Source organism: Amphiprion ocellaris, chromosome 22 (genome assembly GCF_022539595.1).
Source record: "Amphiprion ocellaris isolate individual 3 ecotype Okinawa chromosome 22, ASM2253959v1, whole genome shotgun sequence".
NCBI classification, from domain to species: Eukaryota; Metazoa; Chordata; class Actinopteri; family Pomacentridae; genus Amphiprion; species Amphiprion ocellaris.
In genome coordinates this window covers 25,857,265-25,874,785 of record NC_072787.1, presented here as the reverse complement: position 1 = coordinate 25,874,785, position 17,521 = coordinate 25,857,265, and the positions used below count along the sequence as shown (strand labels likewise).

Sequence of the window (17,521 nt, the reverse complement as noted above, 5' to 3'; positions counted from 1 at the left end):
AATCCTTCCATTATTTGCTGGGATATTTTACTAAAATCCAACAACAACCTGTTGGAGGTGTTAGGAGATGAAGATGTACCCACAGTCATACTCAGAAGTACCGGTGATGGCTCCGGTAGAGGCATGTGTGTTTGGAGAGTGAAACATTTTGGACGGACTTAATGTAGCATACGAAGGAAAAGTCGTTGGGACTTTGCTTCACTTCGAGCTCGATGTGTGCTCACACACTGATAAGTAAGTCACCCAAAACTGCTGTGTCACCCAACAGTAACGTGCTTCCATTCTGCTCCGCCTCACTGATCTGATACTGTTTTGTTATCCCTCAGGAAAAGTGAACAATGGCTGACACTTGATCCACAGTGGAAAAAAAATGTCACTGTAGTCTTCATTGCCCCCTTGTGGTCAATGGACAGCTTCTTGATTAACTACAGCACACACACACACACACACACACACACACACACACACACACTGGTAACACACTGAGATTTGTGTCGCCCTGAGGCTGCTACTGTCTTGTTTGGATTCATTTTACATCTGACGTCAGACGCCATTCGTCAGATTCACAGAGAAGATGTTCGACCGGTTCTTCAGCCTGAATCTATCATTTCATGCTGGAGCCTAGTGTGTATTTATTGACCCTTTTTTCAGTTTGCTCACTTTTTTATGGACACAAACACACACACACAAACACACATACCAGATAAAGGCTAATGCTGTGTGCAGGAACTGTCTGGCCCTGCATCCTGTATTGCCAGCTGTTGCCCTCCAGGCATGCAGAGACGAGCAAAGATCAACACAGATAGATGGATACGTTCACTTTCACACCACTCTGACCAGGTATGTTTGTATTGTCGCTCCCTCCTCTTCCTACTCTGTGGGGGTGTGTCTTTATTTCCTCTGCCGTGCAGACACCTCACATTTCAGAATTTTCTGATTTCCTGAACGCACCTTGATGCACACACACACAAACACAAACACACCCACAAACTCCAGCCACCTGACGCTACAGATGATGCTGTAAGAGGCAGGCGGGATACCAAAGAAACATCAGAGAGCAACTGAGGACAGAAGGAGACGAGTTGGGACACTTTTTTGGGTTCATGAAAGACAGATGAACAGGAACATGGGAATGATGGATGAACGTGCAGACCAGAGTGAAGAGGACAAGTCTTCCTCCATAGGATCCACTCATTTTTAAAGAAGAATATTCACACACAAGCATAAAAAGACTGCAGATGCTTTTGAGAAGAATCAGGTAAGTCCTTTAAAGTTCTCTATAAACCATGAATACTTACTTTAACTACATTACAGTTGAAAAGTTTGGGGTCACCCAGGCAGTTTCATGTTTTCCATGAAAACTCACACTTTTATTCATGTGTTAACAGAATTGCACAATAGTTTTCTAATCATCAATGAGCCTTTCAACACCATTAGCTAACACAATGTAGCATTAGAAGACAGGAGTGATGGTTGCTGGAAATGTTCCTCTGTACCCCTATGGAGATATTCCATTAAAAACTGTCATCATTTACTACATTAATAATGTCTAGTCTGGATGTCTAATTAATTTTATGTTATCTTCATTGACAAAAACTGCTTTTCTTTCCAAAATGAGGACATTTCTAAGTGACCCCGAACTTTTGAACGGTAATTTAAATGAGAAAACTTCAATATATAGATTATTTCCTCTATGGAGCTTGTAGAAGATGCCTCTAAGAATGTCAGAAGTTGCCCCATGACTTCAAGTATTTTTTAAATAAAAGACGAGCAAGAAGAAGAGGCATGAATGTAGAAATATCTCTGCACTATTTTGTCTTCAATAGAAAGTCAAACTGTGGGAACACAAGTTTAGAATAGGAGCGTAGCTTCTGCGTAGCCTTGAGGCTCTAACAAGTGCTGTTAGTTTTTATGACACATGAACTGCCCCTCACAGGTAAATACAGCTTCACACTATCACACAGTTGCATTTAAAATCACAATTTTTATGTAAAATTAGATCAGAAAAAGTGTGGGAACAAAACAAAGTGAAGCAAAAAAAAATTGCGAAACTGCATTATTAGACAAATAAATGTACAAAAAAAATGTTCTGACAAGATTGAGTCTGTGCTGTATCTGCTTAATTATATTATATAATATAATTTAATGGCTGAACACTCATCCTGCATACTTGATCCAGCAAACCCTGTAGATCGGCATTTTTTTAATAACGAGGTCCTGTGTAATTGCAGACACTCTCTGTAATACAGCACATGGAAGGTACTTGTGCATGTAGAAATGACTGTACCAGTATGAATACCTGTATAATATACAGGTACAGGAAATATACAAATACCAGACACCTTAGCAGACAGTATGTTGAAACCATTGTCACATCTCAAGTGCCTGAAGATGATGAAGAATTGAAAAGACAGATAAACAGCGGCTGAAGAATAACAGAATCATGTTATTTCAGTTTGATATTGCAGGTACACTTAGAAAGCATCTCTGTTTTGGATCATTTTAAAGGGATACTATGCAAAATGTGCTAAATTCCTCTTTCTTTTAGTCAGTTTTAGTTTAAAATTTTAGTTTCACGACTCACAACTTTACTTTTTAACTTTATTTTTGACTTTTTTCAAAGAACAAAAAGCTCCAGAAACTCACCCATCATACATCAGGTATTTACTGATCAGCCTCAACATTACTCTGACAGGTGAAGTTAATAACACTGATTATCTCGTTACACTGGCACCTGTCAGTGGCTGGGTTAGACAGCAAGAGCAATGAGTTCTTGATGTGTGTTGAAGCTGGGAAAATGAGCAAGGAAAGGATTTGAGTAACTCTGATGAACTGTGATGGCTGGATGACTGGGTCAGGACATCTCCAAGAGGTGCTGTGGTCAGTTCCTGGTAAGCAGTGGTTACCGAAAGCGACACAAGGAAGGACAACCAGTAAACAGACATCCAGGTCATTGGCAAACATTGATGCCCGTGTGGCCGGATCTCACAGGAGAGCTTCTGTTGCACAAATTGCTGATAACCTTATTGAAGAGGTTTCAGAACTTCTCAGCATGCTGACGCCCTCATCTATGAACACTCCAACAACTGGCACCTGGGATCAAACTGGATCATAGAGCAATGGAAGAAGTCCAAGGTCTGATGAACTGCGCTTCCTTTAGCATCATGTGGATGACTGAGTGTGATGCTCTGGGTGATATTCTGCTGGGAAACCTTGGCTCCTGCATTCTTGTGCATTCAAACATTGTTACACAGCGGGGACAGACCTTCATTGCAGTGGTATTGTCTAGATGCAATAGCCTCTATCAGCAGGAAAATACTCCCTGTCACACCACAAAAACTGTTTAAAGAATCAAGAATCTTTATTGTCATTGTGCTTCCACACAGTGAAATTTCGACTGGTGACTCTCAGCTATAGATGAAAAATAGAAAATGGCACACTATATACATTTATGATTGGGTTTGAGGAACTTGACATGGAGTTAAAGTCTCCAAATCCCAAATCCAATCAAGTATCTGTGGGATGTTAAAAAAAAAGTCCAATTGATTGAGGTAACTTCCAGGACTTGGGGGATCTGCTGCACTGCCCGATACCACAGGACACCTTCTGAGGTTTTAAGCTGGTCTCAGTCAGGCAGGAGATTTTAATGCTGTGGTTGATCTGTGTATAAGTTAGTTGGAACCCTGTTTTTATGACTTCTATTCAAAGAAAAATGATCCCATACCCTGCAATACAAAAGACATTATCTAGGGAATACTCTGTGTCCACCAACAATATGTGTTCTTGTTCATTGTCCATCTCTCGTCTTTTTGTACCAAAAGACTAGTATAGTAACTTAATTCATACATTGAGTACATTAAAATACGTTATTTAAATTTCAATACACAAGCTTCAAAAAGAGAAAGCAAATAACAAGTCTTAACTAGCTTTCGTGTGGTTTCTGTAGTTGAGTTTTTATGTATTTTTTCCAGGTTATGTAATATTACAATATTTTGAAATTGTATACTATGATCTAAAAGTCAGATTTTTGTCTTAAAGTAATTGTGTTTTGGCTTTTTGGGGTGTAATTGTGTGCTATCAACCTGTATCCATAGTTACCCAACAAGGAAAGTTTCTATTTAGTGGCTACATGACAGCAATTGTAGTTGTGGAGACCAAACCAGAGCTAAAGTTAATTCACCAGGTGATCAGAAATTCCACTCTAAGATAAAGATAAACACTGCAAATAGTCAGGTAGCATTCATCATTTAAGTTTTCTCAGATGATATGTCAGTGCTGTGTTTTCTACATGTTCCTCCCTTGCTTTCATGGCAGGTTGCATAATTTCTCACCAAGTAATGACAGTCAATAAAGTCACAAAGGAGTCTTACATTAGTGTTTTCTTACTCAGGATGCTTTCATTTTGCAGAAGACCTGCACAGTATTGTGTGAATCTGAATTCTACAGTCATGAACTCAGGTGTTTCGTGCAACAATAACATTTTAAAGGTGTAAACGCAGTCCGGCGCAACCCAATCTGTCGTGCCCACCCCTGCCCCGCGGTCAGTCTTTCACCGCACACAAAGGCAGGGATAATATTAGATCGTTTTAGCTTACAAGCTGTAAAGGAGAATTTCTGTGTAATCCCACGGCTGAAACAATGATACACTGTGATCATGTCCACATCTAGGAACACAGGTTTGCACGAAAGAGGATGAGTATGACATAAATAAATATGGGAAGAGGAAGCTGGCAAGCATGCAATGCACTTCTTCTTGTCATCAACAATGCTTTAAATTTAATTTGAATTTTCGTGACAGTATGACTGAGTGACAGAGAGGTGAGCTGACAACTGGACCAAAATCAAACCACAAGGGAGAGAGGATGAATTCACTGTGTTGCCTCATGTTCACAGGAGGATGAATAGCCTTTGCTTCAAAGGACTGTGGAGATGGAGACTTCGGTCTCTTCTCTTCATCTGTTTGCTGCTGCTGGCAGCTGCTCCACCTTCAGGTAATTCATGTAAAGAGGAACAATTGAAGCATAAAGTTTTTAATGTTGCTTTGAATCAAGAAAATAGGATTATTTGGCTCCCCGAAAGTCTTTTAACTTGTACTGGCTCAATTCATTCAGCTCAACCATTGAGACTGTACTACCCTTCAAAAGTTTGGGGTCACTTAGAAATGTCCTTATATTTGAAAAAAGCTGTTTGGTTTTTTTCAATGAAGGTAACATTAAATTAATCAGAAATCCAGTCTAGACATTGTTAATGTGGTAAATGACTATTCTAGCTGGTAACGGCTGATTTTTAATGGAATATCTCCATAGAGGTACAGAGGAACATTTCCAGCAACCATCACTCCTGTGTTCTAATGCTACATTGTGTTAGCTAATGGTGTTGAAAGACTAATTGATGATTAGAAAATAATTGTGCAGTTATGTTAGCACATGGATAAAAGTGGGAGTTTTCATGGAAAACATAAAATTGTCTGGGTGAACCCAAACTTTTGAACAGCAGTGTTTGCTGCTCTGCTGTGCTATTTCAGCTTTAAATCTGTATTTCTTTTGCCCTTCCAGCCCTTGGCTATTTCCTGGGAGACACTAAGGCAGTATTAAATGGCTGCAAAGACCACTGGACCCTGCAGGACAGGGCCGCCATGCCGCAGCTTTACCAGATGACCGTATGTGTGGACGTTCGTGTGGTTGTTCCAGGACACTGGGTTGCCTTCTCTTACAGCTCGGTCCACGCACCCTGGCCTGAGTTTGGTCTGGAGGGAGACGAGCACGCAATATATGTGCGATTTCTAAGAGTCCGACACCAATTTCCTCTGCAGCTCTCCCTGTTCTATTGGCACCAGGTGTGTCTGAGGAGAGACGTACTGGGCAACACTTTCAGCCTGGAGGTAATACTTGTCATTCCATTGTATGCCCAATGATGGAGGAACTATTTATATCCTGTACTTATATAAACGTACACTGCACTGTCAAAATAACTTCATCAAAAGCCTTGCACTGAAAATAGCTGTGGTAGCTGCAAGGCAAAAGTGCTAACCACCAAGCCACTGTGCAGCCCCCTATAGAACCAGAAGTACAATATTTTCCCCTGAACCGTAGTTTATTGGAAGTATAAAGCTGCACAAAACCCACATACTCGAGTACAAGTATCTTCAATATGTACCAGAGATTACCAACATTGATGATGCCATATGGGCACAAAAATAAGTTTCTGGTTTGCAAAAATAGAAACAGTTTGTCTAAACAACTCATACCTTGACACAAGTTGTCCTGCAAAAATGCTACATGTTCTAGGTGGGTTTTGGAATGACACACGTCACTGCAACCAAGATATTGTTTAGACAAGCAGATGAAAGTATGTCTAGGTGAGCTGAGTAGCTTTTTCACACAGATGCATGAAAACAGATTCTGTACTGCTGTGGTTAATAATGAACTTTAGTATTTAAAGCAAGCTAGAAAATGCTAAGGCAAATTTTGATTGCAAATTACAGCTTTGTCCAAATCCATAGACTTAAAATAAAGTCAATATAGTTTGCAAAACCATAACCTGTACATTTAGATAATAAATGCTGAAAAAGTTTCACACGTTAAGCCAGTGAAGATAATCACAGCAACTTAAAGGATACCTCCAACTCATTACTGCACTGTTTGAACATTATTTATAGTATTATCATAGGGCTCCCTCGGTTCTAACTGACTATTTGAGAGTCCCAAAAGTTCATTTTTCATCCCCAAATCACATGGAAAACCTGCTTCTCAGGACAAGACTCAACAGTTCAGTTGTATTTAGAGAATAAGTGGCATTCTTTTGAGGACAGCAATGTCCAGATTCTGGACAGAGAAGACAAATGGTTTGACAGTGGGGTCAAGGAAACCATCTATGTTAAACTGGAACTGTCATGTGTAAACAGAGGCAGGGGTCTATACTTATCAGGTACTTATAATGCAGTCTTGAGATCCTTCCCCAGACAGTGAAACCGCCATGTTTGTTGGTGTGAGTTTTGGGTCATTAGCTGGCAATGTGCCACATGATTTGAGCATGAAAATAAACACCTGGGAATCCCATCAAGTCAGACAGCACTAGGGAAGCCTCTTGGATGGGAAGTGAAATGTCTCCACGAACCAAAAGGTCTAGATGCCTTCTAATGAAGCACCTAAGATGGACAAGAAACAACAATCCAACAGGTTGCAAACAAGGTTACGTCAGCTTATCTTAACCATTTTATTTGGAGGCACAGCTGAATCTGGAAGTTCCAGACTTCAGCCATTATCTATACACCACTTAATTCTCATTTGGGTCACGAGGGACTGGAACCTATCCCAGCTGACTTAGAGTGAAGGCAGGGGACACCTGGACAGGTCACCAGCCTTTCGCAGGGCTGCATATACAGACAGTCACACTCACACCTATGGACAATTTAGAGTCACCATTTAACCTCAGCATGTTTCTGGACTGTGGGAGGAAGCCAGAGAACCTGGAGAAACCCACGCTTGCACAGGGAGAACATGCAAACTCCATGCAGAAAGATCCCAGGAAGGCTGGGACACGAACCAGGGATCTTCTAGCTGAAAGGCGAAAGTGCTAACCACCACGCCACTGTGCAGCTCAAGTTCCAGACTGTGATGGTTAATTGCGTTGGATGATTTTAACCTTTTGCTTTCAGTTTTTCTTATGAACAATTTTGACTAACTTGTTCAAAGTCTGTCTGGTTGTGGTCTTATGACTAGATTCAGGATACTAGAATTTCAAGATCTGAGCAATAACTTAATGGTGAAAGAAGCTAGAGAGGGCCAATAGGCCAATGACCCTTTAGCCAACTGGCTATTCTCCCACTGGGAAAATAGGGCGAATTGCCAAATTTAATGAAGACTGGCAGCATTGTGGATAGTATTCTTTTGAACTTTCACTCAGTCAACACACTCTTTGTGTGATGTTAGCATCACAAGCTGTGAAACTGTTTCAGGTTGATGGGAAAATGGTGTCAACGAGGACGGTCATTGCTAACGCCATCCCTCCCTACGGCTCCCTGTGGCTGGGCTGTCGTCCCAGAGAGCAACCCCCAACGGGCAAACTCGGACAGGTGGAGCTGTACTTGTTCCGCATGTGGCCAGACCTGGGTTACCATTGGTTCTGTGAGGATGGCACTGTGATTGGCTGGGAGTCCCATTATTGGGGGGTGACCAGTCACAAAGCTATCCAGAGAGACCCCTACCTCCTCTGTGGTGAGACAGACCTTAAAAAAACAAACTTTTCCATTTTTGATCCTAACTGTAATGTAGATTATTGTGCATGAATGTCTTTCTGAACTAACTATCGACTGCATTTGTAGAAGAATGCAGGGCATGTAAGATTTAGTTTTAGCTAAACATAGCACAGCATGTTTGCAATATGTTGTATGGAAGTTCTGAAGCATGCATTTTTAGCTTGATCTTTCACTTCAAAATTCACCTTTTACATTTTGACTTTTTTAAGAGAGATGTGGCAGAATGAGTTCACATCGTTACAATTTAAAGTCACATGACAGACATTCAAAAGATGAAAGTCGGCTGTTTTAAATGATTAGATTGTTTATAAATTGTGTTTTTAATATAATGCTTGAATGCCTGATAGGAACATAGCATTTCCAGATGAAATTTCACTTTAAAAAATAATCCTAACCAATGGTGCATTGCATGGAAATGCAATTTTACCAAATTCAGAGTAGAAAATGGTGCATTTGAACTAAATCCATCCAGTTCAAATCAAGTTTCAGCAAAATAACATGCAGGGATGAAGGCCAGAATTCAGGTTTCAATGGTTATGAGTCTTATGATTTCATATTTGGAATGTCACAAGAATCTAAAACTGCTAGAAATTAGCACTAAAAACATTTTTTTCTCGCAGCTCCCTAAAACAGAAACAAAACCTAATATGGCCTTCCTCTGGTTTCTTGACAAGGTTATCAAAGGGAGTATGGAAAGATCATTTTTCATCTGCCACAATCTGAGCTAGTGCAGTACTTTCTGTAGTTTTGTTGTGCAACACTTTTTAAAATAATTATTTCTGCCAATGCCATTTGTTTAAAACAATGGTAGTGCATGCAAAACACGGCACTTACCAGTCTTTGCTATCTTCATCTGTAACGCTGTAGTGGTGCATGTTCTCAAAGCACGTTAGACGTTGAATGTTGCATGTTTTTATGTGTCTTGTAGCCTTGAAATGGTGGAGACGTCGGATTCGTGTTTACAGGAATACTAATGATGGTGTGTATTCAGGTGACTCACATACTGCATGTTGTGTGTTTGAATGTATATTTGCGTCTGTAAATGTCTTTACCAATGTGTGTCAGTTTGAAATTTGTCTTATTGTAAATGCAAGACTATAAAAGCGTGAATTTATGTGAACTTTACTTAACCAATTGGCTTCTTTATATCCACTGCCCGTCCAAAAAAAGTTGCACTCTAATTTTTCATTGGACTGCCTTTAGCTTTGAGTATGGCACACATTCGCCACTTATTTCTGTCTATAGTTGCATTCATTTTCTACCAAGATCTTACATTGATAATGGAGAGTCGGACAAAGTCTTCTCCAGAACATCCCAAAGATTCTCAGTGGGGCTGAGGTCTGGACTCTGTGGAGGACAATCCATCTCATGCTCCCTGATCCACTCATTCTCAATGTGAGCCCATGAATCCTGGCATCGTTATCTTGGAACATGTCCATGAGATCAGGGAAGAAAAACTCCATTGATGGAAAGACCTGTACATTCAGTATCTTCAGGTATCAGCTGACCTCATTCTTTGGGAACATAACGTTGCTGAACCTGACCAACCCCAGATCATAACTCTAACCCCCACAGGCTGGTAGACACTAGACATGATGAGGGCATCACTTCATCCACCTCTCTTCTTACCCTGATGCCCCCATCACTCTGGAACAGGATAAATCTGGACTCATCAGACCACATGACCTTCTTCCATTGCTCCAGAGTCCAATTTTTATGCTCCATAACAAACTGAAGCCTTGTTTTTCTATTTAGCCTCACTGATCAGTGGTTTTCTCAGAGCTACAGATTTTTAGTCCCAATCCCTGGAGTTAAATTCACGTTGTGAATGTGGAAATGTTCTTACTTTCACAAATAAACATAGCCGTGAGTTCTACTGTTGATTTCCTACGATTATCTAACAGTTTGTTCCACATTTGTTACTCGAAGATGATGGTTCACCACTATCCTTCAGGTTTTAATAATGTGTTGTACAGTTCTTAACCTGATTTTAGTCGTTTCATCTCCTTAGTTGTTTTCTTTGCTTGATGCAGACCAATAATTTGACCCTTCTGAGACAGATTAACATCCTTTCCATGACCACAGGACTAAATGTCTTCCTACATGGTTGTTTAAGAAATGAGAAGCTCCTCACTGCATCAGCTAGGGTTAAATAAGTTGTTGCAGCTGAAATGTATTCATCACTGCAGTAATTATCCGATGGAAGGCTCTTACTTGTTTGCTTAGTTAAATCAAGTTGGTGACTTTTTTTTTGGACAGGCAGTGTATAATTTATGCTTTGTTAAGAATGCCCTGCCTTAACAGAAGAGATTAAAGAAGAAAGATGCAACGATATAGAGAATAATTGGAGATTGAAGTGAGAAGAAAAACGTTGAGATTTGAGTCACTTTTGACCCATGTTGCGCATCAAAGAGTTTATGACTGCATTCACTGTTTCAGCTACTACACGTGGATTGAGACGGTCGTTGCTGCCTTCACCTGGTAAGCTTCATCTTGAAACAATAACAGCATCTCACAGTGTTTCCTTGTACAATTTGTGCACCGTTTTAGCAGTAGGTATACAAAATCGAGCTGCAACTTTGGAATCCTTTGTGTTTTGTTTTGTTGATGAAATTGCTGCATGTGCTGCTCATTTGTTTATCTTTTCAGTCACCACCTTCAGCAGCTATTTTGCAAACTGCTGTTTTTGGTGGTCATAGTAGCTTTGAAATGGCAGTAAAGTAGCAAAAGTTGTTTTTTCATTCAGCTTTACTTTGTGGTGTTGTTTCTATCACTTGCATCAGTTAAAGTAACATTATTAAGGCAGTAAATTATGAATTATAAAAAGAAAGGACTGGAAAAAAACAACAATGTGGACTTACTTTTTGAGTGTTGTCAATTTAATAGGTTGGATATAACAACATTAATAGGTCAATAGATTATAAAAAAGTCCCAGAAATTAAAGAATAGTTTCAGTTTGTCTGTTTTGTGTAGTTTTGTCAATTGTTTTGGTTGCTTTCAAGAAGATTAATGTCAGCAAAGTAGAAAAAGTGTCAGAAATTTCAGGCTAATTTTAATTTGCACTCATTTTGTAATGTTCTTTTTATAATTTGTATGAATTACAGTAACATTAAATTAACAGTAAATTATTAGAAAAACAGAAATTTGATTTTGGTGCCTGCTTTTTGGTGTTGTCCATCATTTTATTTGGATATTATGACATCATTATGACCGAAAAAAGAGAGAAAAGAACGGAAATTTCAGCATAATTTAATTTTTTGCATATTAATGTAGTTTTGCTCATCATTTATCTCAATTACAGCAACACTGCAATAGCAGTAATAGCAAAATCAGAGATAAATTTTGTAATTTTGTCCAGGATTTCGGGCCTATTTTGTTTGTTATAATAATTTTATAATGTCAACATTGTTATATGATTAAATTATAGAAAGTTGCTGAAATTTTAGGACAAATTTCCATTTTTTTAGCTGTTTGTTCAGAATTTATGGTGGTTATGATAATATTATGAAAAGGACATTATTTGAAAAATCACAAATATTTAAGGATCTTTTCAATGTGATTAATTTAAATTAAATTTAAAAGTCAGATGGCAAAAGAAAGGTGAATGTGTTCCACAGTTTAATCAGATTATCCGAAACACACTGTTGAGAGACATATTAAAAGTGATCTTGCTTGAAATATTGGGGAAAAATCTCTTCCTTCACACTGAAGAAGCTGAACCTTAAGATTTAAATGGACGCCGTCATGGATGTAATTCATGATATATTCCACATACATCTGGTTAACTTGAGGTTTTGCCCAGTATCTGTACAGCATAGTTTTTGAATCCATGGCCTCTGACTTTATTTTCATTTCACCCACAGACATTCCATCTTTAATCCCGTCCTCTAACACCAGTCCGGCCAATCACATCTCAGCAAGCACCCAGACATCACCAACCACAACTCTGCCTGCACAAATCACATCTGGAACATCATTCTCATCAGGTTAGTCTACAAGCACATGCAGTAAATGCTACAATAAGAAGAAACAACCCAGAAACTCGATGTTTTTATCGTCTTTTAGCATCTCCACTGTCAGGCTGTAACGTCAGCCAACTCTGCTCCAATACAAGTAAGAACTCGCCTCCTTTTGTCCATTCAGAGGGTTTGATTCTGGCATGTTTGTGTTCTTAAAACTTCATTTCTTTCCGCAGGTGCTTACTACTGGATGCCCATAAATGTGGAGGCCGAAGACGGCAACAAGACTGAACAAGATGTCCGCAATTTGGTGAGAGTGAAAGCTTCCTTGGGTAATTATTTTAATTGTCACATCATCACAAACGGGTTTTGCCGGCGCAGGATTAGTTTGAAGGAGCAGCACATTCCAGCCCAGAGATGTACCTCAGAATAACATTGGCTTGGATTCACAGCTGTAGAACAAGTTCAGATTCCTGAGTGATGATGCTGCACTGTTGACCTTTCTGTGTCTCAGTCTTCTCTTTTATTTACTGTCATCTTGTTGGCTTCTCCATTCCCATCATTGCCAACTTTCTTTGAAGTTAAACTGGTTTAATATTTCTACTCAACTCTACTGACACTGTCGATTCTTAACCTCTGGGACAATAATGCAGGTTTATTAGGCCCTCTCTGCCAGAAAAATAAAACTGGTTTCTGTTTATGAGATTGAGGAGAAAGAAGAAGAATAGTAGTATAGAAGAAATCCCCAAAATATCTGGCTAACTCAATGTGAGGTGCATTTATATGTAATATAAGCAAACAACAACCAAATATTTAAGTTAAAAAAGTAGAATGTAATGTAGTGCTGTCTTTATGATAAAAAAGACCATTTTTAAAATAATAAAATACTTCTAAGGGACTTTATGTGGGCAACTCATTTAGTGCCCTAAACCTAGTAATTGCTAGTAATTAAACAATAGCGATGATAGATTTTCTGTGTTTAAGGAGATGTGATATATAGATATATACACACACGTAATTGTCATTGTTTTTGTTTAATTTATGCTCAATTTGTACACTGGCTTTGAAGTGAAACAGTGGCTTGAATCTTAAGCGTTGGTAGGTGCTTAGGTCCATATTTTGATGGCACTATACTGAAAGCATCACCTTTTTTTATACAAAGACCAACAAATTTTTGGATAATGTAGAAGATATTCAGTGTTTACAATGCAGATACAACAAGCACATTTTTAGATAGAAGCAAGATGTGACGACTGAGATCTCCAGATATCCTGTTTGATGTCTGATGACATTTCCAGATATCTTGTTGATGTTTGATATCTCCAGATATTCTCTTTGATGACTGATGGCATCTACAGATACCTTGTTTGATGTTTGATGACATCTACAGATATCTTGTTTGATGGCATCTACAGATATCTTGTTTGATGTCTGTAAATGTTTTAACCTACCATGATGATCTTTTATTGTTATTGTGACTTTTAATGTATCTTATGTCACTGGCAGAAGTAGATCTTTACAATCATCATTAAAATGCTCATAATAATTCATACATTGAATTATTCCTTTGAGTACCATAAATTTTCTCTGCTTGAAGCTGCTTTTTTCATTTCAACACAAAGTTTGCCCTACTTTTTTCAAGGTTAATTGCAAAGAAACCGCTGAATAGCAAAGGGATTATTGTGTCATTATGTTTTCTGTGGCCTTTCAGTGAGCTTTCAATCAGGAAGTAACACAATGATTGTCGTTTCATCCAGCAGCAGGAAATCCAGTACAAAGAGCCCACAGAACACTGGGCTCATAATGGTAATCAGGAAGTGGGTTTGAAGATTTGTTTGCTTATGTACTGAAAGTCTTCAGGCATTATCTGTAAGAGCTGTAATACAAACTTCAAAAGAAATACAACCACATATTAAAAATTATGACCTGATGTCATGTGGAAGTGTCAGACCTCAAACAGTCGGTGTCTTCCTGGCAAGTAGGATGAAATGTCTTCAATTTCATGGGACCAGACTGCATTTGTGGCTCTTTTGTCCCATGAAATTGAAGAAATTTCATGTAAAATGAGCGACTTTCTGCACTTTATCATCCTTCAGCTGATGCAACAAAAACATGTGTTGCTCTCCTTCTATTTAACCTGCATGTGTCAAAGCTCCATCACCTCCCACAAAGCATCAGCATTTGTCTGCTCTCCCCCTCCATCTTTCACTCAGGTGTCAGAAGCGTTTGTTTGTCACACTGACGGCGGTGATGCAGCACAAGCGGTAACAAGCTTTATGGATTTCTGTCAGGGTGACAGACAACTTCAGGTCAGTCTGCTCCACAAACTGGCAACACCTTTTTCACGCTTCACAGTAAAAATCTCTCTGCAGCTCTGCCCTTCTTTCTTCACAGGTAGCAGAGGTGTCCTGCAGTGCAAAAATCAATATAAGGTAAGAGCGTGTCAGGGGCTGTAAGAGTGTGACGGCTGCATGCATGTCAGGTCCTCACGGTGAATACTTGTGTTTTCAGCCAGACAAGCTGCGATGTGCTGTTGCTGCTCAGTCATGCTGTCTCAGCGTGTGATCTGCAGCGAGCCGGAGTCTCTGCACTGCAGCAAGCTGGAGAACGAATGCGAGCGAGAATCATCGGGGAGGTGGAGAGAGTCGGTGAGCGCTTATCAATCAGTCACTTCACCAGTCCTGTTTAATGCAGACACGCAATCAATGTTTCAAGAAACAATTAGTCATTTTTGGAGCTCATAAACTGCAGATAGATGCTGGAAAATGTAAACAATTTCTGTGTTTCTCAAGTGATAATTACAAAAACAAAAGCCTGCATTTGCAATTTGTGATGTAAACAAAGCTTAAGCTGCACCTGAAAATGTTAAAAGTGATAAAGTTTTTATTTTGTGCCACTTCTCACCAAATTATTCATAGTCTCACATGTTGCCAGAATGCATCTTTCAGTTTTTCAGGTTCATTTTCTACTGTATTAGCCTGGGTTTTAGGCCCGTTTGAAATGGTTTGTCATAGCTGCTGCTGTCCACGCCCCCATCAGGAAGAAAACGCTCTATGTTGGTGATTGACAATATGGAGCAAAACACTGTCAGGTGACACAGGTGGCAGTACTCCACCAAGGCTGTTCATTCTCCCATATGGCATTGTCAGAAATGCAGCATATTTTTTTTTAGAAATGCAGCATTTGTTTATTAGTTATTGATGATCACAAATCACGACAACATAGAATGTGGCCATTTAATATAGATGTACCCACAAACAAAATGACCTTGTGATGAGCACAGGTGTGTGTTATACATGTGTACGTTATGTACGGATACTGAATCTGTTCACCTAAATACGTGGCAGGCGACCAGAATTGATGGGACTCAGAAACATCCCCACAGTTTAATCAGTTGTTCCTTGTATCATTGCCGATGGATATGTCCTAGTAAGTCCACAGTGGTGGATTTGTAGTAGGATCACAATCATGTGAACATCAGCAGGCAGCTGAAGTAGTGTTCACATGTTGTCATGGTTACAGTGATGCCATGCCACTATCTCGCAATGATAGAGAAGCTTTAACAAATCTGTGGATCCAGACTATAAGCTGCATCACTGCCAAAATCTAATCACTTGGTCCTTGTATCATTTCTGACCTTCCCTGAAAATTTCATCCAAATCCCTTAATTTGTTTTTGAGTAATGTTGCTAACAGACAGACAGACAGACAGACAGACAGACAGACAGACAGACAGACAGACAGACAGACAGACAGACAGACAGACAGACAGACAGACAGACAACCCAACGGCGATCATCACATAACTCCTCCACATTCCTTGGCAGAGTAATTAGTGTTTGAAATTAGGACTTTAAATCACTTTTAAAGCTTTTTATCATCAAACGATTGCACAATTCACAGCACAGCGTCTGTTTTTATTTTATTTGTATGATGAGTTTCTTTAGACATGGTGTTACAGTGGTTAAATCAGTATTATTAGCATTGCAGAGCAGCGGCTATGAAATGACTCTAGTCCTAATGAGCCAATGTTCATTCACTATGCCATATTTGTTTCCCTTTTCTGACAAATGAAGCAGAAAACTATGTAAATGAGAACAGCTTTACTGAGAATTCAGCTGTATTAAAAAGCTGTTTGTCCACAGAGACTTTAGAATTAGTTTGCATTTCCCTCAGAGTCGTACCATTGTGAACACACCAAACATGCAAACTGCACACAGGCTTTGCAAATGCACCTGTGAATGCACTGAAAATAAAAAACAGCTGGACATGTATGTATGTCACTCATAGTCCAAAGCATGTGGAACCTAACCTTAAACCTACTGCATCTTAAACCACTAGACACCCAGCTGGATTTTTTCTGTTCCTAAAATGCTTTGAAGAAGTTCCTCCAAGTTCTACGTTTATTCTCAATGGAAAGTTTTCTTTTAGTTCGATTTATAAAGAATGTTTTGTCACCTAAGGTTTCAGTAACATCTTAAATGTTTTTTGAATGTTGCATTGAGAACATCTTACCTTTTTATTATTGTAGAAATGTCAAAAAGAAGAACATTCTATAATGTGTTCCTCAACAGCGTCCCCAAAACATCCCCAGAACATTACAACCCGAATGTACCTCTGTTAAAATGTCCGTGGCTTTCAATAACATCTGAAAGGTGTTTTGAAAGTTTTTCTTTTCAGTAGAAACATTTTATATAAAAATGCTGTGCAGAACAAAAAGGCAAAATGTTCTAACTTTAATAAATTACGTTAAAGGAACATTATAAAATGTTAGGTAAAAAAAAGCATTCTGTCTTCTGAGGGCTTGATAATGTTCTTCCTTTGTTATTAAGGAACATTGTAAGAATGTTTTATAGAAGAATGTTCTATGATGTAATCCCTCAACAACAACTTCAGCTGGTGTCGTTATTATATCTCATTACTGGAACATCTTATAAAAATCTCCCGAGGCCTCGATAATTTCTAGAAAATGTTTTTTGAACGCTTGTTTGACAGCATTCCTCCTTTGTAATCATGGAACATCATCTGTGTTCCATGTTGATGGTAAAACATTCTATTAACTTTGTAGGAACATTACTAGAAATGAAAATATTCCTAAAGCACTTATTGGTCCGCCAAACAACACGGTGGGGTTATGGACTGTCAGCGTTGGTTTGTCTGTTTGTCTGTCTGTTAGCAACGTAACTCAAAGGCCATCTGAGGCCAAGATAACATCTGGAAAACATTTTTTTAATGTTGGTCCCCTGTATATTTTGATGCCATACTATTATATTAACTTTACAGGAACTTTACTGAAAATAAAACAA

General features: G+C 39.0%; 1 protein-coding gene across 2 annotated transcripts in view; it reads left to right on the top strand.

The window, feature by feature from the left end:
* Positions 1-878: 878 nt before the first annotated feature.
* adgrg2a (adhesion G protein-coupled receptor G2a) overlaps positions 879-17,521 on the top strand; it is a 39,144-nt gene continuing 22,501 nt past the window's right edge. Inside the window, exons 1-12 of one of the 2 annotated variants that reach the window (XM_055007350.1) lie at positions 879-1,258; positions 4,894-4,991; positions 5,556-5,881; positions 7,958-8,216; positions 9,186-9,236; positions 10,697-10,738; positions 12,121-12,243; positions 12,323-12,370; positions 12,453-12,526; positions 14,430-14,525; positions 14,611-14,648; positions 14,728-14,864. In XM_055007350.1, the coding sequence (XP_054863325.1) occupies positions 1,239-1,258; positions 4,894-4,991; positions 5,556-5,881; positions 7,958-8,216; positions 9,186-9,236; positions 10,697-10,738; positions 12,121-12,243; positions 12,323-12,370; positions 12,453-12,526; positions 14,430-14,525; positions 14,611-14,648; positions 14,728-14,864 (1,312 nt within the window). In that variant the 5' untranslated portion in view covers positions 879-1,238. The remainder of the gene's footprint in view (positions 1,259-4,893; positions 4,992-5,555; positions 5,882-7,957; positions 8,217-9,185; positions 9,237-10,696; positions 10,739-12,120; positions 12,244-12,322; positions 12,371-12,452; positions 12,527-14,429; positions 14,526-14,610; positions 14,649-14,727; positions 14,865-17,521) is intronic. The other variant, XM_055007351.1, reaches the window with a different exon arrangement.